The 27,626-nt window shown below is 58.9% G+C and overlaps 1 protein-coding gene across 1 annotated transcript; it reads right to left on the reverse strand.

Annotated features, from left to right (window-relative positions):
* Positions 1-3,222: 3,222 nt before the first annotated feature.
* Positions 3,223-27,209, reverse strand: GIPR (gastric inhibitory polypeptide receptor). The gene is made up of 14 exons (XM_044988162.1): positions 26,915-27,209; positions 17,115-17,292; positions 16,374-16,473; positions 15,393-15,500; positions 14,903-15,024; positions 14,462-14,565; positions 13,620-13,776; positions 12,768-12,927; positions 12,286-12,346; positions 10,411-10,480; positions 9,667-9,755; positions 5,772-5,910; positions 5,290-5,331; positions 3,223-4,460 (listed from the first exon to the last, which is right to left on the reverse strand). The coding sequence occupies exons 2-14, from the start codon at positions 17,169-17,171 to the stop codon at positions 4,083-4,085; spliced, it is 1,587 nt and encodes a 528-aa protein (XP_044844097.1). The 5' UTR covers positions 17,172-17,292; positions 26,915-27,209; the 3' UTR covers positions 3,223-4,082.
* Positions 27,210-27,626: the final 417 nt, after the last annotated feature.

Raw genomic sequence — 27,626 nt, forward strand, 5'->3', positions numbered from 1 at the left:
GATAAACCGGTGACTAGCCCCCAGCTCTTTGGTTTGGATCCCCTCTGGGATGTTGCGCCCTGTATGATTGTATGAAAATATGCTAATGAGTGTGAATATAATGTAACTGGAATATACTTCATGGAAAAGGCCTCTTGTAAGGTATCATTACAAAGCTTATAATCTACTAGTGTGATCATCCTATTTGTATGAATGTATCATTCTTGTATCTGAAACTAGAAATATGAAATCTAGCTCCGAGGGCCTATTGTAATTATGCAAAGTGTGGGCCATTAATGGTGGTTTGGAATCTTGATGGCTCCTATTAACCAGGACAATTGACTGTAGATGGCTCTGTTTTACCTGTAAGTCTTCCTGTTTGTGTGTGTGCTGGCAAGTGGGTAATGAAGTCTTAGGGCTTGGCTACACTTACAAATTTGCAGCGCTGCAGCAGGGTGTGAAAACACACCCTCTGCAGCGCTGCAAATTGCGGCGCTACAAAGCGCCAATGTAGTCAAAGCCCCAGCGCTGGGAGCCGCGCTCCCAGCGCTGTCCGTTATTCCCCACAGGGAAGTGGAGTACGGACAGCGCTGGGAGAGTTTTCTCCCAGCGCTGGCGCTTTGATTACACTTAGCGCTTCAAAGCGCTGCCGCGGCAGCGCTGCCGCGGCAGCGCTTTGAAATGCAAGTGTAGCCAAAGCCTTAGAGTGACGTTCTCATGTGACCTGAACTGGAATCCATCTTTAACCTTAGAGACTAACAAATTTATTTGGGCATAAGCTTTGGTGGGCTAGAACCCACTGCATCAGATGAATGAAGTGGAAAATACAGGAGCAGGTATAAATACATGAAAGGATGGGAGTTGCCTTACCAAGTGTGAGTCAGTCTAACGAGACAATTCACTTAACAGCAGGATACCAAGGGAGGAAAGAGAACTTTTCAAGTGAGAGTGGCCCATTTCAGACAGTTGACAAGAAGGTGTGAGTAACAATAGTGGGGAATTAGTATTGGGGAAAGTAGGTTTAGGTTTTGTAATGACCCAACCACTCCCAGTCTTTACTCAGGCCTAATCTGATGGTGTCCAGTTTGCAAATTAATTCCAGTTCTGCAGTTTCACGTTGGAGTCTCTTTTCGAAGGTTTTTTGTTGACGTGCCATTTTTTAGGTGGTTACCCACATGGCCCCACAGTATGCCAACATTTTTATGGCTGACTTAGAACAACGCTTCCTCAGCTCTCGTCCCCTCACGCCCCTACTGTCCTTGTACTACATTGATGACATCTTCATCATCTGGACCCATGGGAAGGAGGCCCTGGAGGAATTCCACCAAGATTTCAACAATTTCCACCCCACCATCAACCTCAGCCTGGACCAATCCACACAAGAGGTCTGCTTCCTAGACACTACAGTGCTAATTAGCGATGGTCACATAAACAACACCCTATACCGGAAATCTACTGACCTCTATACTTACCTACAATCCTCCAGCTTCCATCCAGACCACATCACACGATCCATTATCTACAGCCAACCTCTAAGATACAACCGCATTTGCTCCGATCCCTCAGACAGAGACAAACACCTACAGGATCTCTATCAAGCGTTCTTAAAACTAAAATACCCACCTGGTGAAGTGAAGAAACAGATTGACAGAGCCAGAAGGGTACCCAGAAGTCACCTACTACAAGACAGGCCCAACAAAGAAAGTAACAGAAGGCCACTAGCTGTCACTGACAGCCCCCAACTAAAACCTCTCCAGCGCATCACCAAGGATCAACAACCTATCCTGGGGGACAATCCCTCATTCTCACAGACCTTGGGAGACAGGCCAGTCCTCGCTTACAGACAGCTCCCAAACCTGAAGCAAATACTCACTAGCAACTACACAGCACACAACAAAAACACCAACCCAGGAACCAAATCCTGCAATGAACCCCAATGCCAACTCTGTCCACATATCTATTCAAGTGTCAGAGCGGGAGCCGTGTTAGTCTGGATCTGTAAAAAGCAACAGAGTCCTGTGGCACCTTATAGACTAACAGACATATTGGAGCATAAGCTTTCGTGGGTGAATACCCACTTCGTCGGATGCATGTAGTGGAAATTTCCAGAGGCAGGTATATATATGCAGGCAAGAATCAGTCTAGAGATAATGAGGTTAGTTCAATCAGGGAGGATGAGGTGTGAACACCAAGGGAGGAGAAACTGCTTTTGTAGTTGGCTAGCCATTCACAGCCTTTCTTTAATCCTGCGCTGATGGTGTCAAATTTGCAAATGAACTGAAGCTCAGCAGTTTCTCTTTGAAGTCTGGTCCTGACGTTTTTTTGCTGCAGGATGGCTACCTTTAAATCTGCTACTGTGTGTCCAGGGAAGCTGAAGTGTTCTCCTACCAGTTTTTGTAAATTGCCATTCCTAATATCTGACTTGTGTCCATTTATCCTTTTACGGAGGGATTGTCCAGTTTGGCCGATGTAGAGGGGCATTGCTGGCACATGATGGTGTATATTACATTGGTGGATGTGCAGGTGAATGAACTGGTGATGTTGTGGCTGATCTGGTTGGGTCTTGTGATGGTGTCACTGGTGTAAATACATGGGCAGAGTTGGCATTGAGGTTTGTTATCTATTCAAGGGACACCATCATAGGACCTAACCACATCAGCCACACCATCAGAGGCTCGTTCACCTGCACATCTACCAATGTGATATATGCCATCATGTGCCAGCAATGCCCCTCTGCCATGTACATTGGCCAAACCGAACAGTCTCTACACAAAAGAATAAATGGACACAAATCTGACATCAGGAATCATAACATTAAAAAGCCAGTTGGAGAACACTTCAACCTCTCTGGTCACTCAATAACAGACCTAAAAGTGGCAATGCTTCATCTGAGGGTGAGATTTTATCTGTATTCAGTTTTCTTACTGTATTAGGTTTAGAATTGCGTGTTTTATTTTATTTTGCTTGGTAATTTGTTCTGTCTGTTATTACTTGGAACCACTTCAATCCTACTTTTTGTATTTAATAAAATCACTTTTTACTTATTAATTAACTCAGAGTATGTATTAATACCTGGGGGGGGGCAAACAGCTGTGCATATCTCTCTATCAGTGTTATAGAGGGCGAACAATTTATGAGTTTACCCTGTAAGCCTTGCACTTACATAGGCAGCACCCCACACCTCTGCGGGTTCAAATCCTATCAAATTCAAAGGCAACACATGCAAGAAAATCAATGCTTTTTTAATGCCACATACAGTTAACCGGTGGAACTCGCTGCCACAGGGTGTCACCAAGGGCAAGAGCCACCAGCCATTCAGAAAAGGTGGACACACGTCAGGAGCCCGTTTCCCCATCTCTGCACTTGAGGCAAGGATGGCGGGAGGTGGATTTAAGCTCCAGTGCAGTCTCTAGGCCCTGCCTGGCCCCTATTCTCTGTCAGGGCGACCTCAGAGGTGATCTAACTGCTGCTCCACGTCCTAAGGGCCCGATACCTACAGCACAGTGGATTCCAGCTCCACCCTCTATCTGCCCCCTATAGGCCGAGGGGGTAGGGCAGAGAATAGCTACAGCGCAGTGCTCTCTGGCCATGCCCCTGATTCACCCCCTATGGGCCCCGGTGGGGGGGCGGGGCAGAGAATAGCCACAGCGCAGTGCTCTCTGGCTGTGTCCTGAGTCGCCTCTACACAGGAGGTTGAGAGCAGGCCCCTTATGCCAGCTCCACAGTATCCAGGGAGATCCCTACAAGGGAGGTGGGGGGCTGGGTGTGCCCACCGCAGGCCCAAGGAGACGCGCCTCTGCACTGACCCCAGCTGGACGTCCCCCGAGTCTCAGCAACAGCTGACTCGTACGCGCCCCCGTCATTTGTCCACGGGCACTCCAGGGGGGCATCGTGCCCTGCGGAAAGGGTACCAGGTAGTGTGGGTATGCTGGTCCTGCAGACCCCTGTGCGCCATGCCCCACCCCCAACACCCCCTTCCCTCCATCCCTAGTGGTTCAGTGTCTGCCCCCTGCCCAAGACAGGGAGAGTCTGAAGGAGTCCACAACCCGGCTCCTCTCTCCCGGCCCCTGGGCCAGCAGGCGGGAAGGGCCCCGAGTTCGATTTTAGCAACAGCTCTCCGAGATCTTGTTGTCCCCAGGCTCCCTGGCACTGGGGAGCAGCTCCGTGCCCCCCAGCCTGCCCGCCGGCTGCGTCTGGACCGGGATGTAGCAGTAGGATTTGCTGCCCGTGGTACCGGTGTAGGGGCGGCGCTGCTGCTGCTGCAGCTGGGAGCTGCCCATGGAGTTCTCCGAGCTGCCGTTGGACTCCGCCTCGGCTCCCCTCTTCCCCGGGGGGATGGGGCGCCGGGGGCAGCCCACCTCAGAGGTCTTGCCCTGCTGGCAGCGGCAGGACGGCCCATGGCTGCAGCTGTAGCCAGGCTTCTCTAGCAGGTTCGCGCCCAGCTGGCACCTCTGCCACTTCCTCCGGATCTCAGACTGGACCTGGAGCAGGGCAGAGAAAAGGAGGCGGGAGGGGGGGTCAAGTGATGCCCAGGGGGACGGGATGAGACCATTGGTTCATGGGGGGCAGGGCAGCGGGAGGCCATAGCGGTGCAAGAGGCTTCACAGGAGTTAAAAGATGGTGTGATATTGGTATCCCATTGCGTCTTGTCAATGGAGAGAGAGAGAGCTGTATGCAAAGAAAGGTGTTCGCTATCAATGGGCCAGATCCCAGCTGGAGTCAATGGGGCCAGATCCCAGCTGGTGTCAATGGGCCATAGCTCCAGTGGAGTCAATGGGCCAGATCCCAGCTGATGTCAATCGGCCGTAGCTCCATTGGAGTCAATGGGCCAAATCTCAGCTGGAGTCAATGGGCCAAATCTCAGCTGGGGTCAATGGGCCAGATCCCAGCTGGAGTCAATGGCCCAGATCCCAGCTGGGGTCAATGAGCAGAGCTCCCTTGAAGTTCACCAGAGCTCTGCTTACTTACACCAGCAGAGGATCCGGCCTGAATAGATCCACTCCAGCCCTGCAAAGGGCTCATCACTGAGACGTAGCATCAGCTGAGCCTTGGCCATCAGGCCCCCCCCGCTCCCCTCCAATAAGTAATAATGCATTAGCTGCTGTGCAATGCTTTGCCTCTGCTCCCCAGCCCGACTCTGCTGCCAGCGCCCCGTGGCATGCCTGCACCGCGGGATCTCTCACCCACCACGCTCTGAGAAGGGCACTGTCCCCCTCCCTTTCGCCCGGGAGCCAGCACTGCGGCGTGTGAAGAGTTAAGGGGAATGGGAAACGGCTCAGCTCCTATGGGTGGTGGTGGTGGGGGACCTACCTCCTTGTTGACAAAGCAGTAGAGGATGCTCACCAGAAGACCCTGCAAGACAAGAGCAGATAAAGGCAGGGCTGGGCCCAGGCCCCCTGGGACACACCAGGGGTGGAGAGGTGGGGTGAGGCTGCCTTTGGGGAGGCTCCATGCCCAGGCGGGATCCCACGGCTGCTCGGCGTGGAGCTGCCCTCGGCCGGCTCCCTGCCCAGCCGGCGGCACCACACTTGAGCCTCGCAGGCCTCTGCGTGTCAGGGGGCAGAGCTGACCCCACAGCGCCCCACATGGTTTGAGTGGGGGCTGCTGGGGACACGTCTCTGTCCAACCCAATAGCAGGCACCTGCAAACAATCCCCAGAGCTGAAGCCCAGCCCCTGGGTAGGGCGGTCCCCGTGCCCTCACCCCCATTCCTCCGGGGCTGGGTGGCCCCGGCACCCCTCTGCCCCAGACCCCATCCCGCCAGCCCTGGGGGGGCCCGGCTCTGCTCCCTACCTGGAAGGAGCTGAGGAAGAGCTCAAAGAAGAGCTTGACGTAGCGCAGCGTCCCCTGGGCCTGCTCCTCCGTCACCAGGGCAAACACCACCTCGTGGATGCCCAGCAGCGGGATCAGGGTCAGCGTCGACTTGGCCAGCCTGGGAGAGCGCGATAGGGAAGTGGGGGGTTGAATTGCCCCCCTGCCAAGCCCCACAGGCGTCCCTCGGGCCAGAGCCCAGCCAGACCACACGGCCCTCCGAGGCAATGCTAAGGGGAACCAGCCGCAGGGTCTGGGCCTCCCCCAGCGGGGCTGGGATCCCAGCCTGGCATCTTCCCAGCCCCCCAGGTGGCAGGGCCAGTTCTCAGACAGCTCAGTGCAGGGCACCCGGATGATGATGCTCCCAGTTTCCACAGTGTCATGGGATAGTCCCTGGCCTCAGCTGGGGCACGGACCAGGCTTTCTGCGTCTTGGCCATGAGATCGAACTTCCAGCAGCGCCCCCTGCTGAGCCCTTGCCCCACTCCCTGTGGCACAGTGCCCCCTGCTGAGCCCCCGCCCCGCTCCCTGCGGCCCAGCGCCCCCTACTGACCCCACCCGGCTCCCTGCAGCCCAGCGCCCCCTGCTGATCCCCCGCCCTGCTCCCTGCGGCCCAGCGCCCCCTACTGACCCCACCCGGCTCCCTGCGGCCCAGCACCCCCTGCTGATCCCCCGCCCTGCTCCCTGTGGCACAGCGCCCCCTGCTGAGCCCTCACCCCGCTCCCTGCGGCCCAGCGCCCCCTACTGACCCCACCCGGCTCCCTGCAGCCCAGCGCCCCCTGCTGATCCCCCGCCCCGCTCCCTGCGGCCCAGCGCCCCCTACTGACCCCACCCGGCTCCCTGCGGCCCAGCGCCCCCTGCTGAGCCCCCGCCCCGCTCCCTGCGGCCCAGCACCCCCTGCTGAGCCCCCGCCCCGCTCCCTGCAGCCCAGCGCCCCCTGCTGACCCCGCCTGGCTCCCTGCGGCCCAGCACCCCCTGCTGATCCCCCGCCCTGTTCCCTGCGGCCCAGCGCCCCCTGCTGAGCCCCCACAACTCCCTGCGGCCCAGCGCCCCCTGCTGAGCCCCCGCCCCGCTCCCTGCGGCCCAGCGCTCCCTGCTGACCCCACCCAGCTCCCTGCAGCACAGCGCCCCCTACTGACCCCAGCCGGCTCCTTGCAGCCCAGCACCCCCTGCTGAGCCCCCCCAGCTCCCTGCAGCCCAGTGCCCCCTGCTGAGCCCCCGCCCCCTCCCTGCAGCCCAGAGCCCCCTGCTGAGCCCCCCCAACTCCCTGCAGCCCAGCACCCCCTGCTGAGCCCTCGCCCCGCTCCCTGCAGCCCAGCGCCCCCTGCTGAACCCCCGCCCCGCTCCCTGCAGCCCAGCGCCCCCCAACAGCACCCTAGGGCATAAGGTCAGCACTGACTGTGAAGGGAGAGCGCCCCGTACCGAGCTCCTGCCCCACTCCCTGCAGCACAGCGCCCCCTAGTGTCCCTCTGGTGCCAGCACTGACTACCAGGGAAGAGTGCTGTGACACTCTGTACCTCAAAGCAGCGCCCTGGGACCCCCATATTCACCACCGTGAGATGATTATGGTGAGTTTTGTGCAATGCCTTGTGAGGTATCATTTAAAACGTCTTGATCTGTTGAACATGCGTCTCCCGTTGGGTTGTGCGTCCTATCGGTGGGGAGTTATGAAGTTGTGCTATGTGTGTTACTGAAATATATTGTGAGGCTGGGAAAGCCCACAGCTGGCCTTCCAGTGACAACAAAGGACTAGCCATCCCTGGCCAGTCAGGTGTTAATGGCCCATCATGAAGAATCCACTCTCTCAAAGGCTCCTTAGAAAGGGCATGGGCCAGTCAGGGCCGGATTAGCGCCAGGGCATTAGGGGCTGCAACCCAGGGCCTTGGGCTAAGGGGGACCCCCGCAAACCTAAATCCATAAAAATAGACAATTCAGTGGTCACCAACCCATCGATCGCGATCCTGGAGCCTCTGCCAGTGGATCACGATGTCCGGGCTGCTAAAAGTCCAGCGGCACAGCAGGGCTCAGGCAGGCAGCCTGAATGCCGTGGCCCCACGCCGCTCTCGGAAGTGGCTGGCTGCTGGCACATCTCTCGTGGCCCCTGGCGGGGCGGGGGGAGGGCGGTGCTGTGCGTTTTGCAACAGGCTACGTAAAAAGCCCTGGCAAAGTCAGTACCAACTAAAAATTCATCCAGAGGATGGACGGGTTTATACCACTCTATGTGAAACATAAGTACAATATTTATATTCCAGTTGATTTATTTGAGAAAGTGAGCGATTTGTCAGTATCAGTGCGCTGTGACACTGCCGTATTTTTAGGTCTGAATTTGTAAGCAAGTAGCTTTTCAGCGAGGTGAAGCTTGAGGTACGCAAGACCAGTCAGACTCCTGGAAAGGGTACGGGCGTCTGGAAAGGTTGAGAACTACTGAGGTATGCCATGGAGACTGCCTGATCCATGTCACAGCAAGGATCTTTCTAGCAGCTGGAAAAAAGTCTAAAAGAGGGACAGTGACATCATCATTTGGCCTCTTCCGCCATCCCCTGATCTCAACACCTGGACGACAAAGACTTTGAACTGGGGAGATTAGTCCCAGGCTGGAAGGGAAGCCAGTCTTTGTATTGAGGCGCCGTGAGCTGCCTGTAAGATCTGTTAGGACTGACTCAAGAGACACTGCTTGATTCAAATCCCGCGTCGTTTGTTAAAGTTAGAATTTGGACTGTGTTTCTGTTTATTTCGTAGGTAACCAACTTGTATCTCTCTGCCTGCTACCTAGAATCATTTAAAATCTGTCTTTCTGGAGTTAATAAATCTGTTTTCTATTTTACCCAGAACAGTGTGGTTTTGGCTGAAATGCTCGGGGACTAATTAATGAGTTTGCACGTTTCAAGGGTGTCTTGAGCAGCGTATGCTGGTATATTTCTGGGGTGCCAGGCTGGGGGCTGGGGTGACTGGCAGGTGTCTCTCTCTGTAGGATTCATGAGCGGCTCATGGAGCATTCATGCAGTTTGGCTGGGTGGCTGGTGGCTGAGTGATCACGATGCCTGGAGGGGTTTTGCTGTCTGTCACTGGCATAGCTTTGTGTGAGACAGCGCTGGGTGGAGAGTTAAGGGGGCACAGTGGTCCCACAGTCCCAGGTTGTACCCAGGGGATCTTAGGCACCGACTTCCCCTCTGCCCCGTGGGTGCTTAACCCCCCTGCCCCTAGCTCCCCCGGCTCCGGCACCACGCTCGCCCCACCCCAATTCCACCCCCTTCCCCCAAGTCCCCACCCCCACCCCGCCTCTTTACCACCTTCTCCTCCGAATGTGCCACGTCCCCACTCCTCCCCCTCCCTCCTGGAAAGTCCTAAGCGCCGCCAAACAGCTGTTAGGCTGCGGGTGGGAAGCGCTGGGAGGGGGAGGAGGAGGCAAGGAGGGGGTGCTGGGGGGGGCTTGCCAGCCGGTGAGTGCAGAGCACCCGCTAATTTTTCCCCGTGGGTGTTGCAGCCCCGCAGCACCCACGGAGCTGGCGTCTATGCTGGGGATCCCATCACAAATGCCCCCTTCTGAGCTCCCACTCCACCCTGCAGCACAGCACCTCCTAGTGCCCCACTGGGGCCCTGGGGTCAGTACTGACTGCGAGGGGAGAGCGCCCCCTAGGGAGCCCCCAGCCTGCCTTGCAGCACAGCGCCCCCTAGTGCCCCACTGGAACATTGAGGCCCGCACTGAGTGCCGGAGAAGAGTGCCCCTAGTGAGCCCCTGCCCTGTTCCCTGGATTTGTTCCACTGGAAGTGGTACCACCACACTTAGTTTGCCAGATCTAAGAGCCAGAGTCAATGCTGCTGCAGGGAGCCGGGGCTCCCAGCTGGGGGCGCCGCCACGAGGGGTAGCCCCTGCCTACCTGAACTTGTAGTCCGTGTAGCGCATCTGATGAGCCCGGAGTTTGGAGACCAGGATCTTAATGATACGGACGAATATGACAAAGTTAACCTGGGGGAGAGAGAGTAAGTTACCCCTGGGGAGGTCAGGGGGCACCACTCCCCACTGGTACCCTCTGCCCTGGGGACGGGCTTGGAGCCCCTGCAGTAGGGCTGGTGTTTACATAGGGGAGGGAGAGTGGCGCTTTATACATGGGGAGGAGAAAGCATCAACCCCCAGATGCCAGGGCTCCCATCCTGCTCCCCACAGCACCCCCTGCTGGGCGAGACCAGGACTGGCATAGCCGGGAGCACTCTCACAGCCAGAGCCCTCACCTCACTCCCCGCAGCGCCCCCTGATGGGTCAGACCGGGAATGGAGAAGCCAGAAGTTCCCCCTACAACCAGCGCCCACCCCTCCCCACAGCGCCCCCTGCTGGGGGAGACCAGGACTGGAATAGCCGGGAGCTTCCCCCACCGCCAGTGCCCGCTCCCCACAGCGCCCCCTGCTGGAAGAGACCGGGACTGTAGTAGCTGGGAGCTCCCCCCACAGCCAGCTCCTGCCCCGCTCCCCACAGCGCCCCCTGCTGGGGGAGACCATGACTGTAGTAGCCAGGAGCTTCCGCCACCACCAGTGCCCGCTCCCCACAGCGCCCCCTGCTGGGGGAGATCAGGACTGGAGTAGCTGCCTCTTGGCTGTCTGAAGAGCAGTGGGTGTTTGTAACTCACCAGGATGGCGAGCAGGATGGGGCAGCGGATAATCCACCAATAGGCCATGTTGTCATTTCTCTCCCAGCACCTGGAAAACCAACTCACGTCAAACTGGCTGGGAGGGAGGAACCTGCACAGCCGGGTAGGGTGGTGACAGGAGTTAGCAGGTGGCACCAACCTTCTCTCTCCCCCCCGTGAGCACAGTTCTGTCTGTGACCCAGATCAGCCGAGGGCCACCCTTTGCTCCCCACCAGTGCCGAAAGGGCCATCAGATCACCCGACCTGAGATCCTGTGAGCACCCACCATTAAACCCCACCCACCCGCCCCCGCCCCAGGCCCGACAACCTCCGTTAGATCAAAATATTACAGCCCCCAGGAGACTAAACGCTCATGGGCCACAGGCAGAGAACACCAGGGACCGATGGACACTGGGGCCCCGCCACTGGCAGGGGTTTGATTGGGGGATCCATGCCCCATACCGCAAAGGAAGGGGAAAAAGTCCTCCAAGGCCACAGCCAGTCTGACCTGGGGGCAAATTCCTTCCGCACCCCAAATCCGACCCTGAGCATGGGATCAAGAACCAGCCAGCCAAGCACCGGAGAGAGAGTTCTCAGGGTCGCCCTGGCCCACCCAGTCCAGGCTCCCCTCTCCAGCTGTGTACATGATGCTTCAGAGGCGATTAAAAAACCTCAAACCCAGAATACATCGGGTAGAGGGTGGGGGGATCCCTTCCTAACTCTTACAGGTGGCTGGAGCCAGTGGTTCTCAAGCAGGATTCAGGGGGTCTGCCAAGCATGGTCGGCATTAGACTCATTAGGGCCCTGGGCAGAAAGCCAATGTCCCACCACGCAGGACTGCAAGGAATATTGCAAGGCCCTGAGCCCTGCCAGACGGGGCTGAAGTTGAAGCCTCAGCAACTTAGCTTTGTGGCATAGGTGCCAACTCCATGGGTGCTCCGGCGCTGGAGCACCCACAGGGAAAAATTAGTGGGTGCTCTGCACCCATCGGCAGCCAAGCTCCCTTCACCCCCCACCCCACCTCCTCCTCTCCTGAGCGCACCACGTCCCCGCGCCTCCACCTACCTCCCAGCGCTTCCCGCCCAGCCGACACCAAACAGCTGTTTGGCAGCGTTACACGCTCCGGAAGGGAGGCAGAGGAACGGGAACATGGCGCACTCAGGGGAGGAGGCAGGGAAGAGGTGGGAAGAGGTGGGGCAGGGGCGGGGCCTCATGGAAGGGGTGGAGTGGGGGCAGAAAAACAGTTGTTGTGACACGGGTGGGCCATGGAGTTTTTATAGCAGAAAGAAAAAGGTTGAGAACCCCCGGCTGGAGCACAGAAGAGCCTCGGCCCTGTCACTCGCTCTGGCTAGCAGAATTAGCCCGTTAGCTGATGGACGGGTCCTACCAGTGACGCTCATGCGTGGGTCTGGGGTCGCCACGTGCTGTGACTGCAGCGAGCTCACACGCACACGTTTACACGGGTGTGGAACAGGGATGGGGAAACCGGCGTCCGTCTCGGGCCGGAGCCGCTCGGGACGTCTGACTCGACAAGAGAAGTGACGTTTTCATCAAAATGGAAACGTTCGTTTTTAGCCAGTTTCCCCCCTCCTGTTTTTGGCAACTGAAGGCTGAGAAATTTTGGCTGAAATCCTACAATCATTTACTTTTTAAACCTCAGGGTTTGCACTTTTGACAAAAACCTGGATGTTTTTGAAGAAAACAAAACGGATTTTTAAATTTCCCCCCTCAAAACGTTTCCTGGCACCAAACCCTTGTTTCCCACCCGGCCCCCCAGAGACCCTCTGACAAGGTCACCCCAAAGCGCGAGGATTTCCAAGCACTTTCTTTCTGTGCCGGACCCCAAGCCGGAGAGATTTCGCTGGCCGGACTTACTGGTTGTTTTCATAGAGGTATCTGATGATCACCCAGGGAATGACAAACAGGATGGGGGCTCCTATGGACAGACAGACGCAGCAGTTAGGGTTTTGTTCTCCAGCGCCACCCATGAGATTCCCCGCTGTGTACATGCCCTCTAGCATTTTCCCTCTCCTCTCCGGTGGGTGCATCTCTCCACTGGTGGGAGCGCTAGTGGTAGTGGAGACAGGACTCCGGCGCGTTACCCACCGGGAGGCCTAGCCCTGCTGTGAAACGCTGCAGGAGCCCCGCACCGCCCTTCGCGGCAGAGCAGGGCCAGATGCAAGTATCTAAAGGGGATTCTTTCGGGGGGCTTCCGGATGCAGACGTACCCTGGGGTCCTTTCCAGCTCCCAGCCTGCACTGCCTAGGGTCACCAAAGGGGGTCTCCCTATGCCCCGGCCAGCACTGCAGTACGTCCACCATGCTCCTTCCCGGCCATGCCTGCGCGGCCCCACTCACCCCATCCGACAAGCAGGTAGCCCACAAAGCAGCTCTCCTCTGAGATGGCCATCAGCACAAGCAGGTTGTGCAGGTAGAGCCCTTCCACCAGCAGCCAGTAGTAGTTGGCCCCGACGCAGTACTGGGTCAGGACCTGAGCCAGGCGGCAGCCGGCGGCAGCCTGAGCCCCCGGGGAAGGGGGGAGAGGAGCAGAGAGAGGTGGGAATGCTGGAGCCCCATCAGCTCACGGCCAGCCCATCCCCACTCAGGGCAGGGGCGTCCCCGACAGTCGGTCCCCCCATGGCTTGGCCCAGATTCCCACGGGATGGGCTGCCAGCCCTTCCCATGAGGCAGCAACTCCCCTGCCCCATGGATCTTCGAGTCAGGAAGCTTTGCCTGGAATCCAGCCTCAGTTTCCCTATACTGCCTTTCGTCCCATTGCTCTGAGTAATTCCCCTTCCTCTCTGGTGGGGACACCTTATGGCTACGCAGCTGGATCCCTCCCACCCCCGGATGAGCTCGCTGATCCCACACCTAACTCTGCTGCCAACGGCGCCTGTTGGGAGTGGGTCAGCCTGAGGCCAGGTCCCCAGCTGGTGTCAACGGGCCAGAGCTCCACTGGTGGTGGATTGCAGCTGACGTGGCTTCATGAATTTCAGTGCTGATTTAAGCCAGTTGGGGTCTGGCCCATACTGCCTAGGGTCCCCGGGCTTTCACCCCCGATGTATGGGGTGCTCCCTGCAGTGCCCCACTTGGAGGTAGGGATTCCCCCCCGCCTCCCCGGGGTCAGAAAGGGGCTCAGTCCCTCAGCCCAGCTGGCTGGATCTCCTCACCCCGCCCGCTCTGGGAGTGATGCCCACGGCCGGGCAGTACCTGGTCCCCGAGGAGATGGAAGAGGTCCCCTTCGTGCCGCAGGTCCTTGGAGAAGCGCACGCGGAGGAGGGCGTCCCGGGTGAGGATGGAGACGGCCCGCAGCATGAACGAGAGGAAGAGGTTCACGTGGATGTAGTTGCGTGTGCATCTCAGCTTCCTGCAGAGGGAGTGGGACCATCAATCAGGGGGACGGGAGGCTGCCTGGAGCTGCGTGGGCAGCCGTACTCCAGCACTGAAACTAATCAGCTGTGGCCATCGACAGTGAGCGCCTGCGAGCGACACCGGGCGCTGACCCAGTGCCGGGCTCTTACGCCGAGAGTCACGCTGAGCCAGCGGGTGAAGACGGCTGGGCTGTGCCGCGCTGGGCTCTGTGCTGGGGCCCTGGGCATGACACTGACCAACCAGGAGTGAAACTGACCAACGCCAGCAACGGACAGCGCGGCCCCAGTAACTAAAAATCAAGAGGAGCTGTCCAGGCCTGATCCCAGTCTCGCTCACTCCTGTTTACATTGCAGGCCCAGCTCCATGTGCCCCATCCACACAGAGCAAACCAACAGCAGGCGGTGCGTCAAACAGGAGTGACTCCTGCAGTAAAGGGAGTGTCACACTGGGGAGCGGCACCCCATCAGGCCCAAATCTAGGATCAGGCTCTTAATTACTAAAGGAAACTTGCTTTTTAAAGAGGGAGACGGTACAGATTAAATCCACGGGTCCATACTCTGCCCCTCGACCCGGGTGCAAATCCCGAGTGACCTCAGGGCACGTCATCCGCACTTCCCCCAGGGCCACTGACATCAGGATCCGGACCATTAACTCCGTCACGCCCACAGGCTCTGCAGTACCTGAAAGCCAGGAGCAGCAGCAGGGCGAGCAGCAGGGAGACCAGCGAGAGGGAGTAGCCCACGGTGTACATCAGCCGGAACTGCTCCAGGAACCGCATCTGCTTCTGCAAAGGGACGCGGCGGAGGGTCAGGTCCGAGCCCCTTGCCCCTTCCTTCCCCACCTTCCTCCGCCCCACCCCTGCCATTTGCAGGGCGGGTGCCCCCTGCTGAGACAATCAGGGACTGGCAAGGGCATGGATCTGCAAACAGAACGGGGACCCGGCTGCTGGATCCTTCCCGCATCCAGCCAACAGATCCCTCCAGCGCTGGAGAGGGAGGGGCTGCCAGAGCTCAGAGGGACTCTGGCTCAGGAGGGAGCCGGAGGCTGGGTGGGAGCGGCAGGAGAGAAAGCTGCGTGGCTTGGGAGCTGGGAAGCAGCCTGTGGCCGGCCGGGACACTGACCTGGAAGGGGTGGTCTGTGCTGAGATCCTCGCACTGCGAGTGGTCCCTCCAAGGCAGCCCCGACTCGTCCGTCACCCACTGGCCAGCCGGGCCGCAGAGCCGCATCACGAACCCGCCACGAACTGCCGGGGAGGAGACCAGGGGAGCCAAGTGGCAGGTGGGAGGGGGGGTATGTGGGTGTGTGTCAGCCACAGCCCCACTGCCACTGCCCACAGATGTCCCCACCCTGCTCTTAAAGTGACCCCCTGCAGCCTGAGTCATGGGGGTGTGGGGACACGAGGGTTAACGTCACCGTACTCTGCGTGGGCCTGAGCTTGCAGGCCTGGTCCTCTGCAGAGCAGCCCCAGGCCTCTACTCTGGATTCCAGCATGTAGCTAAGATCAGAACTGGGCCAGCTTTCACCCGGGGAGTGGGTCCCAGCGGGTGGGCCGACGGGGCAGGCATGGGAAGGAGTGTGGCTGGAATGAGCCTCGGAGGAAGGGATATTTACCGTGGTGATGCCAGGGCAGGTACCACGGGCAGGGAACCATGGCGGTGGTGTTGGGCAGAGTGTCCCCCCAGCAGGCATACATGTCAAAGGTCCGGTTACACACCAGGCCTAGGAGGGGATGAAGATAAGAGGCAATTAAAACACTCAGACATCACAGAGACGGGCAAACGCCGGTCACGCAGGTCTGGGTGGCCGCACGCATACATGTGCAAATCACATTCACACGTGTGTGAGCCATGCACGGCAAGCAGGCCTAAGCGACCACAGACATGGGCAAGTCAAGTGCATGTGTGTAAACCACACACACACACTCATCTATACAAACATGTGCAAATCATGTGCATGTGTGCAACTCACACACACAAACTTGCTTCTGCAAACACAGACGTGCAAATCATATGCACGTGTGTAACACACACAAACACAAGTCTATAAACACAGACTCGTGCAAATCACACACATGTGCAAATCATACACACTTACCACTAAACAGAGATGTGCAAATCACACATGTGTGTAACTCACACCCAAACTCACCTCTGTAAACACAGACACGTGCAAATCACATGCACCCATGCAAACCACACACACACAAACTCACCTCTGTAAATACAGACGTGCAGATCACACACGTGTGCAAACCACACACACAAACACGTCTCTGCAAACACAGACACACACGCAAATCACACACATGCATAGAAAAATGCCTGCACAGCCACTCCCATCCAGGCAGCCCCCTCATGCACATGCCAACCACATGCATGCACATGCAAAAGAGGGCACACACAGACACCACACTCAGACATGCACATGGGCCACACCAACACGCTACCCCATGCAAGCACAAACAACATGGGTTTTCAAACATGGCAAAAACAGAGGAGGGGCTGGGATGCCCGAGTGGACACCGGGTGCACTCATGAGACCCACTGGCCCCACCCCAACCCCAGCCCAGGAGGGACAACCCGCTTCCCTCACCTGCGGGATACGGCTCCTCGGCCATTCTGCGCTCACACTCCTGCTGGTACTGCCTCCAGGCCGCAAACATGTCCTTGGCTGACTTCTCCGAGGAGCTCGCCTGCAACGGGATGGGAGTCGGGGCAATGGGCTCGGGGTGCAGCTGTGTCCCTGTCCCCCTGAATAGACGGCAGCCCCAGGGCTCACATGGAGGAAAATACAACTTCCAGTCCCAGCCTCTCCCAGCAGGGGGCGCTGTGGGGAGCATGGCAGCAGTGTTGCCTGTGGGGAGAGCTCCCGGCTACTCCAGCCCCAGTTTCACCCAGCAGGGGGAGCTGTGGGGAGCAGGACAGGAACTGGCTGTGCAGGAGCTCCCAGCTACTCCAGTCCCGGCCTCTCCCAGCAGGGGGCGCTGTGGGGAGTGGGACAGGAGCTGGCTGTGGCAGGAGCTCCCGGCCTCTCCCAGCAGGGGGCGCTGTGGGGAGTGGGACAGGAGCTGGCTGTGGCAGGAGCTCCCGGCCTCTCCCAGCAGGGGGCGCTGTGGGGAGTGGGACAGGAGCCAGCTGTGGAGGGAGCTCCCGGCCTCTCTCAGCAGGGGGCACCGTGGGGAGTGGGGCAGGAGCGCCGGCTGCGGTGCAGTTGCTGCAGGGGATGCTATTGCACCGAGATGGAACAACGGGGGTCTGAGGTGCTGCCTGGGGAGAGGGGGGGCACTGAGCTGAGTGCCAGCCGTGATGGGGTCGCTCTGGGGTGCAGTCTCACCTCCGCTGTTCCCTGGAGCAACATAAGCAGCAGGAAGAGAATAAAAGGCTCCCACATGCTTCAGCTGCAGTGCAGACATGAGGCCAGTGAGCGGCGTCCGGCTCAGGGATCCTGCAGGCGCCGGTGGTTGTCTCGGTCCCTCTCCAGCAGAACTGGGGTGCAGCCGGGGAGAGGCTCCCTAGGAGGAAGCAACCCAGATGGATTGGCAACGGGGCTCCCTGCTGGTCTCCACTGCAGAGCAGAGGCCCAGAGCACCTGCCTCCCTCTCCAACAGATCCCCCATCGGCAAAGCCATGAGCTCTGCCCGCCCGGCCCTCAAGCAGAGGGATCTGATGCCACGGGGATGGGCACAGAGAGATCCCACCCTCAAGCAGGGCTCCGACCCCCTCTGCTTCCCCCCACCCTCCTGAGCAGGACCTGGTTCCCGTGAGAACCCTCAGGCAGCAGCAGCTGGTGGGAAGGGGCTATTTATAGGGCACATTAGACGTGTTGTCCTGCTGCGATCCAGGGAGCCCGGGATAAATACAATGCCTGAGACCTGACAGCGGGAGGAAGCTCCTCGGAGGGAGGGAGATCGGGGGGAAGTCTCTCCGGTGAACAGTCCACAGACAGGCCTGGGGGCAGGGGAGCAGGCCACTTCTACGGGGAACCTGGCGGGTGGGATAGGGTTTTGGGGGACCATCCCGATATTAGGGGCTTTGTCTTATATAGGCAACTATACCCACTCCTCCAAAAAAGTGTCCCAATTTTTCACACTTGCTATCTGGTCCCCCTAATAAGGTTCCTGAGATGCAGCCACCTCTGGGGTGGAGCACAGGAGCTGCTCAACTGCTGTCCTGCAGCCCAGCTGAGCACAGGATGTGAAGACTCTTGTCTCCTGTTGAAACTGCAGGAGGCAGGAATTTCATCCCACTTCCCCACCCCCCGCCGCCCTTCTAGGAACAGCCGCGTTTCCTGGTGCCGGGGAAGCTCACACCGATTGGGCGGTGTTGATGGGCCATTGACCCCCAGCTCCCAGCACCACTCTGCTGCCCCCAGCAGCGGCTCCAGGCACCAGCGCTCCAAGCGGGCGCCTGGGGCGGCAAGTCACGGGGGGCGCCTTGCTGGTCCCTGCGAGGGCGGCAGTCAGGCGGCTTTTGGCAACGCGCCTGCGGGAGGTCCGCCGGTCCCGCGGCTTCAGCGGCAATTAAGCGGTGGGTACGCCGAAGCCACGGGACCGGGGACCTCCCGCAGGCAAGCTGCCGAAGCCATGGGACCGGGGACCTCCCGCAGACAAGCCGCCGAAGCCACGGGACCGGAGCTCTCCCGCAGGCAAGCCGCCGAATCCGCGGGACCGGAGCTCTCCCGCAGGCAAGCCGCCGAATCCGCGGGACCGGAGCTCTCCTGCAGGCAAGCTGCCGAATCCGCGGGACCAGGGCCCTCCCGCAGACAAGCCGCCGAAGCCATGGGACTGGGGCCCTCCCACAGGCTGCCGCCGAAGTCGTGGGACTGGGGACCTCCCGCAGGCAAGCCACCGAAGGGAGCCTGCCTGCCCTGCTTGGGTTGGCAAAAAAGCTAGAGCCGCCCCTGGCTGCCCCAACCAGAGACCAGAAGCTCTTAGACTCGGAGTGGCTGGCGTTGACGTACCCCTGGTTACCACAGCACCGCGGGCCCTGGGGCCTCGGAGCGGAGAGCCGCTCTCTCCCCCAAGGGGGCACTGTCGGGGGAAAGGCCCTGCTGAGCCCAGCTTCCTGTGGCCTAAAGAAAGAGCCGGCCCCAGCCTGGCATCGCTGTCCCCCACCAACCTTCCCTTTGCCCCCCTGCCGCATGGGCCAGAATCTCCCGCAGCCCCCAAGCCGATGAGCCCATCCCAGTCCTGAGTTCGCCAGACCTCAGTTTCCCCATGCAAACCCGTCCCTGGCTTCTTCGCACTCCCTGTTGTTAGCCTGAGGGGGCTGGCCTGGGGGACATCTCCTTCTAGGCTGCTTGTCTTACTTCTTCCCTAGTACTCAGGGATGGGGCCAGTGGTTGGAGCTGGGAGTCAGGACTCCTGGGTTCTGTCCCTGGCTCTGGGGTCCACTGGTTGAAGCGGGAGGGCTGGGAGCCCGGACGCCTGGGTTCTGTCCCTGGCTCTGAGAGGGGAGTGGAGTCCTGCCTTAACTGACTAGCAAACTCCCACTGGTCTTGTCCTGTAACATCCCCACCTCTTGGCAAAGGCCTGGAAATAATGCTAGAAAATGAATCCCAGAGGGAATCCAGACAATGTCAGCCCCACACGCGTGGGAGGGAGGGGGGATTTGAACCTACAGCCAAAGCACAATCCCTTACAGCCTGAGAGAGGGCTGCTGCCTGGCCAGCTTTGCACAGCCCTTTTTGGAGGTAGCTGGGAAATTTGTATGGTGCCCAGCGTCAGCTGGACCAGCTCAGAACCGCCCCAGATGTCCTGGGGTTTTGCACCTCCGAGGAGGCGTCCTCGCAGAGCTGACTCCTCCAGCTGTGGCTCAGCGGCAGGTGTTACCCTGGCTGAGGGCTGGGAAGCCAGAGTATTACACAGGCAGACCCCCCACAGCAGGTTCTGCCCCACAGTTACCGTGTCCCCACCCCAGGGTGCTCTGCCTGGGGCTAACGCCCCCTGCTGGAGAAAAGCAGCTCTCCAAGTGGTTGGGATGTCGCCCTCTGGTGGCGGGGAGCTTGTACAGAGGGTGGATGCTCTAGAGCCGTGGTTTTCAACCTTTTTTCATTTCAGGCCCCTAAAATATTTCGAATGGAGCTGCAGACCCCTTTGGAAATCTTAGGCACAGGGTCTGCGGACCCCAGGTTGAAAACCACTGCTCTAAAGGGATCAGATGCCCAGGGGGCGGGGAAACTAAAGACCCTCTGTGCCCCACACATGTGACCACAGTGTCCGGCCCCTGCTAGTCCCTCTGGTGCAGACACCAGGATATACCACTACGGCTGGGGAAGGGAGTGGCACATCCTGGGGTTTGGCTGGGAGAGGCCCTGGCTGAGATCAGGACACACGGGGACCATCACGACCGGCCTTGGACTTTGTTCCCAGGATAGGCTGGGGAGATGCAGCGGGTGGGTGGGGCTGCCAGGGACTGGCTGACACAGGGGACCCAGCCCTTCCCAGAATGCCCATGGGCCTGGAGAAAGCACCAAAGGCAGCTGGAGACCCAGCGGTGAGGGAACTGGCCCTGCTTGGGCTGACAGCAGGATTTGAACCTGCAACCCCCTGTGCTGAATATCCCTGCTGCAGAACTGAAGAGCCAAGCCCCAGAGCTGGCTGCTAGAGCTGACCCAGAAACAGTGCAGCTGCCACACGTGTGGGGCAAAGACCTTCTTCCCCTAGTATGGGCCTCGCCAACCCCCCCTCCTCCCAGCGTCTGTCCTGTGAAAACCCTGGGATGCCTGGCCCAGGTTGGGGCCGTTGGGGGTGCTGAGTCGGCAGGGGGGAGAATGTAGATCTGTCTGTACCCAGAGCAGTGGCTATATGATAGCTTCTCCTTGGGACCAAGGACCGGGGGGCTCAAGTCTGGTGAGAACCAGCCCCGGACCCTGCCCCAAATCCTGGGCCCCTGTGGAGGGTCATTCACACAAGCAGAAGGAGTCGTGACCCATGGAGGCAGGCTGGAGGGCAGGGGGCGTCCCTGGACAACGGCCCATGACACGAGCACCATGCACACACCAAAGAAACTCCTGTCTCCTCTTGCTCTGTGGCACTGCACGAGCCCCTCTCCGCCGGGGATCCCAAAGCACCCCAGGGAGTCAAATGGGGATAAACTGGCCAGGAATCCTTGAGGCTGGAAAGGAGATGGGTTCTAACCGTCAGAGGAGGGAGGGCCTGGGACAGCCTCCTCATAGCAGCAGCTGGGGCAGCCTCCTAACCTAGCCTGGAGTTGGCTTTTGGTCAGTCTCCAACCTAGACTCTAGGACACGGCTCCCCGGAGTCCCAATGGCTGGATCTCCTGAGGCCCGTCAGCATCTTGGGGAATTTCACCAGGTCAGGGCCATTATCCCTGTTGTACAGCCGGAGATACTGAGGCACAGAGAGGGCATGTGGTTTGCTGTGGTCCCATGGCCTCTGAGTACCAGCTCTGGGATTAGCCTCTGGACTGTCCTGATCTACCCACAGGCCCCACAGCCCCTTGTCAGAACCCGCCAGCAAAGCCAGCCAGCTGATGGCCCTGTGTCGATGGGCTTTGCTGCAATGTTTAACCTATGTATGGCCCCAGATACTACAGACAGACAGACAGACAGACGGGTGCGTATGGGGATGGAGAGATTGATAGATGTATGTAAGGATGAATGAAAGATAGATGGATGGATGGGTGTGTATGGAGAACATAAGAACATAAGAACATAAGAAAGGCTGTACCGGGTCAGACCAAAGGTCCATCTAGCCCAGTATCTGTCTACCGATAGTGGCCAATGCCAGGTGCCCCTGAGGGAGTGAACCTAACAGGCAATGATCAAGTGATCTTTCTCCTGCCATCCATCTCCATCCTCAGACGAACAGAGGCTAGGGACACCATTCTTACCCATCCTGGCTAATAGCCATTTATGGACTTAGCCACCATGAATTTATCCAGTCCCCTTTTAAACATTGTTATAGTCCTAGCCTTCACAACCTCCTCAGGTAAGGAGTTCCACAAGTTGACTGTGCGCTGCGTGAAGAAGAACTTCCTTTTATTTGTTTTAAACCTGCTGCCTATTAATTTCATTTGGTGACCCCTAGTTCTTGTATTATGGGAATAAGTAAATAACTTTTCCTTATCCACTTTCTCAACATCACTCATGATTTTATATACCTCTATCATGTCCCCCCTTAGTCTTCTCTTTTCCAAACTGAAGAGTCCTAGCCTCTTTAATCTTTCCTCATATGGGACCTTCTCTAAACCCCTAATCATTTTAGTTGCTCTTTTCTGAACCTTTTCTAGTGCTAGAATATCTTTTTTGAGGTGAGGAGACCACATCTGTACACAGTATTCGAGATGTGGGCGTACCATGGATTTATATAAGGGCAACAATATATTCTCAGTCTTATTCTCTATCCCCTTAGGATAGAGACCTTAGAGAGGTCTCCTTAGAGAGGTCACCTCACCTTAGAGAGGTGGATGGACAGATGTGTATGGGGTGGATAGATAGATGTGTAAAGAAATAGATGGATGTGTGGGTAGATAGATGTGCATGGAGATGGATGGATGTGTTTGTGTAGGGATGGATGCATAGATAGATGTGTAAGGAGAGGGATGGATGGATGGATGGATAGGTGTATATGGATAGGTGTATATGGAGATGGATGGATGGATGGACAGATGTATATGTAAATGGATGAATAAATGGATGGGTGTATATGGGGATGGACGGAGAGATGGATGGATGGGTGTGTATGGGGATGGATGCATGGATAGATGTGTAAGAAGATGGATGGATGGATGGATGGATGGATGTGTATGGAGATGGATGGACAGATAGATGCATAAGGCCGTGGATGGACAGGTACATGTGGGGATGGATGGATGGATGCACAGAGGTGTATGGAGATGGATGGGTATATATAGAGATGGATGGACAGATCGATGTATAAGGGGATGAATGGACAGGTACATGTGAGGATGGATGGATGGATGGATGGATGGATGGATTGATGTGTGTGGAGATGGATGACTAAATGGATGGATGTATAAGGAGGTGGATGGAAGTCCTAATGCCCAGTCCTGTGCTTTAACCACTAGACATTACTTCCCCTCTTAGGCCCCCACCACTGAGGAGGTGGCAGTGGAGGAAATCAGTCACAGGAGCAGCACGGAGCCAGCCATGCAAACCGGCTGCTCCATGTTCCCGTCTCTAATCAATCACCCGCCAGCTCCCCGGACACTGCGCAATAATATTTACTCGGCTAAAAGCCACCGGGGAAGCTAAAAAATCAATGTTAACTTCTCGGCGTCTCCCAGCATCCGGCCACTCACGTCAGAGAGAGTCGAGCTGGGGGGTGGGGTGGGCAGGGTTGGGGGGCTGGGAACCCAGGAGAGAGAAAGACCAATGCCCCCTCACCCGAACCACCAACTCCTTCTAAAGGATCAGAACTGTCAATATCCTAGGGAGGAATCCTGCCCAGTCCCCGCCCCTGAGGGGGCATTCGGGCCAGAGTCTACTCCAGCCCTTAGAACCCCCCTCACACCAAGGTCTGGGGGTGGAAGACTCCTCCCCCTCCCCCAATTCTGTATGTGAAGATCCCCAGCTCCCAGCCAAATCATGCCGCCATGTGTTGCGGGGGAAGGACTGACAATATGGTCTGGGGGGACGGGGCACTGCACGGGGAGTCAGGACTCCTGAGTTCTACTCCAGGAGGGGAGTGGGGACTAGTAGTCAGAGCAGGGGGGGTGCTGGGAGCTGGGACTCCTGGGTTCTATTCTGAGGTCTGGGAGGGGTGTGGGGTCTAGTGATCAGAGCAGGGGGGTTGGGTGCTAGGACTCCTGGGTTCTATTCCCAGCTGTGGGAACTAGTGGTCAGAGCAGGGGGCTTGGGTGCTAGGACTCCTGGGTTCTATTCCCAGCTGTGGGAACTAGTGGTCAGAGCAGGGGGGTTGGGTGCTAGGACTCCTGGGTTCTATTCCCAGCTGTGGGAACTAGTGGTCAGAGCAGGGGGGGCTGGATGCTAGGAGTCCTGGGTTCTATTCCCAGCTGTGGGAACTAGTGGACAGAGCAGGGGGGGTTGAGTGCTAGGACTCCTGGGTTCTAGTCCCAGCTGTGGGAACTAGTGGTCAGAGCAGGGGGGGGCTGGATGCTAGGACTCCTGGGTTCTAGTCCCAGCTGTGGGAACTAGTGGTCAGAGCAGGGGGGGCTGGGTGCTAGGACTCCTGGGTTCTATTCCCAGCTGTGGGAACTAGTGGTCAGAGCAGGGGGGGCTGGGTGCTAGGACTCCTGGGTTCTATTCCCAGCTCTGAGGGGGACTTCTGCTCTGGGCTCAGTGTCTTTCATCCTCGCAGCTCATTGCCTGAACCCTGGCCAGCCCGGCGTTGGCCCCCTGGCAGAGCCGTGTTCTGCTGCTACCGTTCTCCTCATTTATAAACTAAATAAAAACATTCTGATTTGATTAAAAAGCCCAGCTGCAATTGGGAACGGGAGCCAAGCGCCGAGTGCTCCCCCGCCCAGTCCTGGGCACCCATCCCCATTACACTAATGGACAGCAAGGGCCAGGAAGCTGCGGGGGCTCGATTCTGCTCTGGGCCCGATGCTGGTATAAAGCCAGAGGAACTCCGCTGACTACAAGGCAAAGGCTCGATTCTAGTCTTTCTTGTGGGGTCTCGCCTGGCATTTTGGTGTGTGGCTGGGATCTGGGGGGCCCTGCCCCTCCGGAGGGGTCTGACCCCCCCCCCATGCCTGAGCCGGGATATTCAGGTTTTGGCAGTGAATTCTAATCTGTTCTGGGTCTCGCCCCACGGGCCGCGTTGCCGTGTCTGAGCTCTGTGGGCATCTGCAAGGGGCAAATGAAGCAGGATCCAGCTGTTGATTCTTCGCGCCTCCTCGCGGTGTAACTCCCACCCCTCCCCAGGCAGCCAAACCATCACGGTCCAGCCCAACACTCCCCCTCCAAACCCAGCTCGGGGCTCCCACTGGGTGGCCGGCACTGGGCGGCGATGCCTGGCTGACAGCCCCAGAGAAGGCCAGGCTCATTCGTGGGGCAAGCTTCCCACACCTGTGCCCCCCAGCCCCTGCCAACATGCCTCCCCATGCCACACAGGGCCGGGGCCCAGACTGGGGTGCTGGGTTGGGAGAGCCTCCATCCCCCATTCTTCAACCCTCCCCACCCCCACCCAGCCAGTCCCCTCAACCCCTCAGCCATGACTTTTGCCCATAAATGGCAGCTCCCTTTTCTGGAAGTGCACCCCTTTCAATTAACCACCAGTGGGGCCCAACCCAGATCTCATTGTCCTGCAGTACCACGGCTTGTGTCAACGGAGCGCTTCTGGGCCAGAGCCAGGGGAAGAGTTCATCTCCACCCTGGGGAGAGCCACGATCCAAAACTTGATTAAGCCCCATGTGAAATGAGATCAGAATCTGAACTGACCTCCCTGTACGCAGAGAAGAGAAGCCAGGTGGCCCCTGCTGGAAATGGGGATCCGGATTCAAACTGACCATGGACAGAGCCCAGAATCCGGATTGATCCCTGTGTACAGAGAGCAGAGTCCAGATGGCCCCTGCTGGAAATGGGGATCTGGATCCAAACTGACCCATAGACAGAGACCAGAATCTGGATTAATCCCTGTGTACAGAGACCAGGGTCCAGAGAGCCCCATCTGGAAACAGGGATCCAGATCCAAACTGTCCCATACAGAGACCAGAATCCAGATTGCTCCTTGTGTGCACAGACCAGAATCCAGATTGCTCCTTGTGTGCACAGACCAGAATCCAGATTGATCTCTGCATACACAGACCAGATTCTGGATTGATCCCTGTGTACAGAGACCAGGGTCCAGAGATCCCCAGCTGTAAACAGGGATCCGCATCCAAACTGACCCGTACACAGAGACCAGAATCCAGATTGAGTCCTGTGTACACAGACCAGATTCTGAATGTATCCCTGTGTACAGAGACCAGAATCCGGATTGATTCCTGTGTACACAGACCAGATTTCTGATGCCCCCTGCTGGAAATGGGAATCCAGATCCAAATTGACCCATACACAGAGACCAGAATCCGGACTGATCCCTGTGGACACAGACCAGAATCCGGATGGCCCCCTGTGGACAGAGACCAGGACCTCAAGGAGGGAAGTGTAACCAGTGTCTCTGAGGTTCCTGGGCTGGATTTAGCTGTGCTAAAGAGACGCGGGTGGGAGCGCAGACAGCCCGAGCCCTGCTAACCTCCTAGAGCCCTGCAGAAGCGATCCCGCTGCCCGTCCCCCTTCCTCAGCGGCCCCCGGCTCCTCGGCGCCCCCCGGCTCCTCGCCCCACCCCCGGCTCCCAAGCGCCTCTCGAACTCCCCAGCGCCCCCCGACTCCTCGGCGCCCCCCGGCTCCCAAGCGCCTCGCGAACTCCCCAGAGCCCCCCGGCTCCCAAGCGCCCCCCGGCTTCTCGGCGCCCCCGGAACTCCCCGGCTCCTCGGTGCCCCCGAACTCCCCAGCGCCCCCCGGCTCCTCGGCGCCCCCCGGCTCCCCAGCGCCTCGCGAACTCCCAGCGCCCCCCGGCTCCCAAGCGCCCCCCGGCTTCTCGGCGCCCCCGGAACTCCCCGGCTCCTCGGTGCCCCCGAACTCCCCAGCGCCCCCCGGCTCCTCGGCGCCCCCCGGCTCCCAAGCGCCTCGCGAACTCCCCAGCGCCCCCCGGCTCCCAAGCGCCCCCCGGCTTCTCGGCGCCCCCGGAACTCCCCGGCTCCTCGGTGCCCCCGAACTCCTCAGCGCCCCCCGGATCCTCGGCGCCCCCCGGCTCCCCAGCACTCCCCAGCGCCTCCCGGCTCCTCGGCACCCCCCGAACTCCCCAGCGCCCCCTGAACTCCCCAGCGACCCCCGGATCCTCGGCGCCCGCCGGCTCCCAAGCGCCCCCCGGCTTCTCGGCGCCCCCGGAACTCCTCAGCGCCCCCGGAACTCCCCAGCGCCCCCCGGATCCTCGGCGCCCGCCGGCTCCCAAGCGCCCCCCGGCTTCTCGGCGCCCCCGGAACTCCTCAGCGCCCCCGGAACTCCCCAGCGCCCCCCGGATCCTCGGTGCCCCCCGGCTCCCCAGCGCCCCCTGAACTCCCAGCTCCCCCCGGCTCCTCGGTGCCCCCCGAACTCCCCAGCGCCCCCCGGATCCTCGGCGCCCCCCGGCGCACGCAGCCCCTTACCTGTGCGCTCCGGCGAAGCGCCGCCTTGCGCCCGCAGCCTCCATCCCCGAGCCCCGCAGCCCCGGGCGCGCAGCGAAGTTTAAAGGGGCGCTCTCCCCCGCCCGGCTGGAGCTGGCAGCGCGTGGGTGACTGGGGAAGGGGCGGGGGTGGATTGATGCAAGAGAGTTGGGGTGTGTGTGAGTGTTGGGGGGAAACGCTGGAGTTCGCCGGGACCCGGCTCCCTCCCTCCCCGCGGCAACTCAATAGCACGTCCCGCCAGAGCCCGGCGCCTCCCCAAGGCACCTCGCCCAGGGCGCACGGTGCGGACCAGTCGCGCAGAGCCGGTGCCCGGGGGAGGGGGTGCCGCAGGGGCTCTCATTGGGCAGTGCAGGTGCCAGTCTCGGAGGTGAAGTCAATTTATATTAACCCTTGCAAGGGCGGAGGGGGCTTGTGTCTGAAGAAAGAAAGAAAGAAAGAAAGAAAAGATGGTGCCAGTACTAGATAGATGCTGTTGCTGCATCTTTTTCATAGGTACCTTGCAGTTTCACAAAGGGGGGTCGGCATGGGGAAACTGAGGCACGCAGCTCAGGAGTAACTTGCCCAGGCTTCCACAGCTGGGAATGCCCTCCAGGAGCTGTGACTCTCAGCCTGTGGCCAGTCCCCTGGGCCCTTTACCGCCGGGTCACAAAGCCCTTAGTGCGCAACTGACTTATGCCAAGATCAGCAGCTGAAG

Source organism: Mauremys mutica, chromosome 15 (genome assembly GCF_020497125.1).
Source record: "Mauremys mutica isolate MM-2020 ecotype Southern chromosome 15, ASM2049712v1, whole genome shotgun sequence".
In the NCBI taxonomy this organism is placed as follows: Eukaryota; Metazoa; Chordata; order Testudines; family Geoemydidae; genus Mauremys; species Mauremys mutica.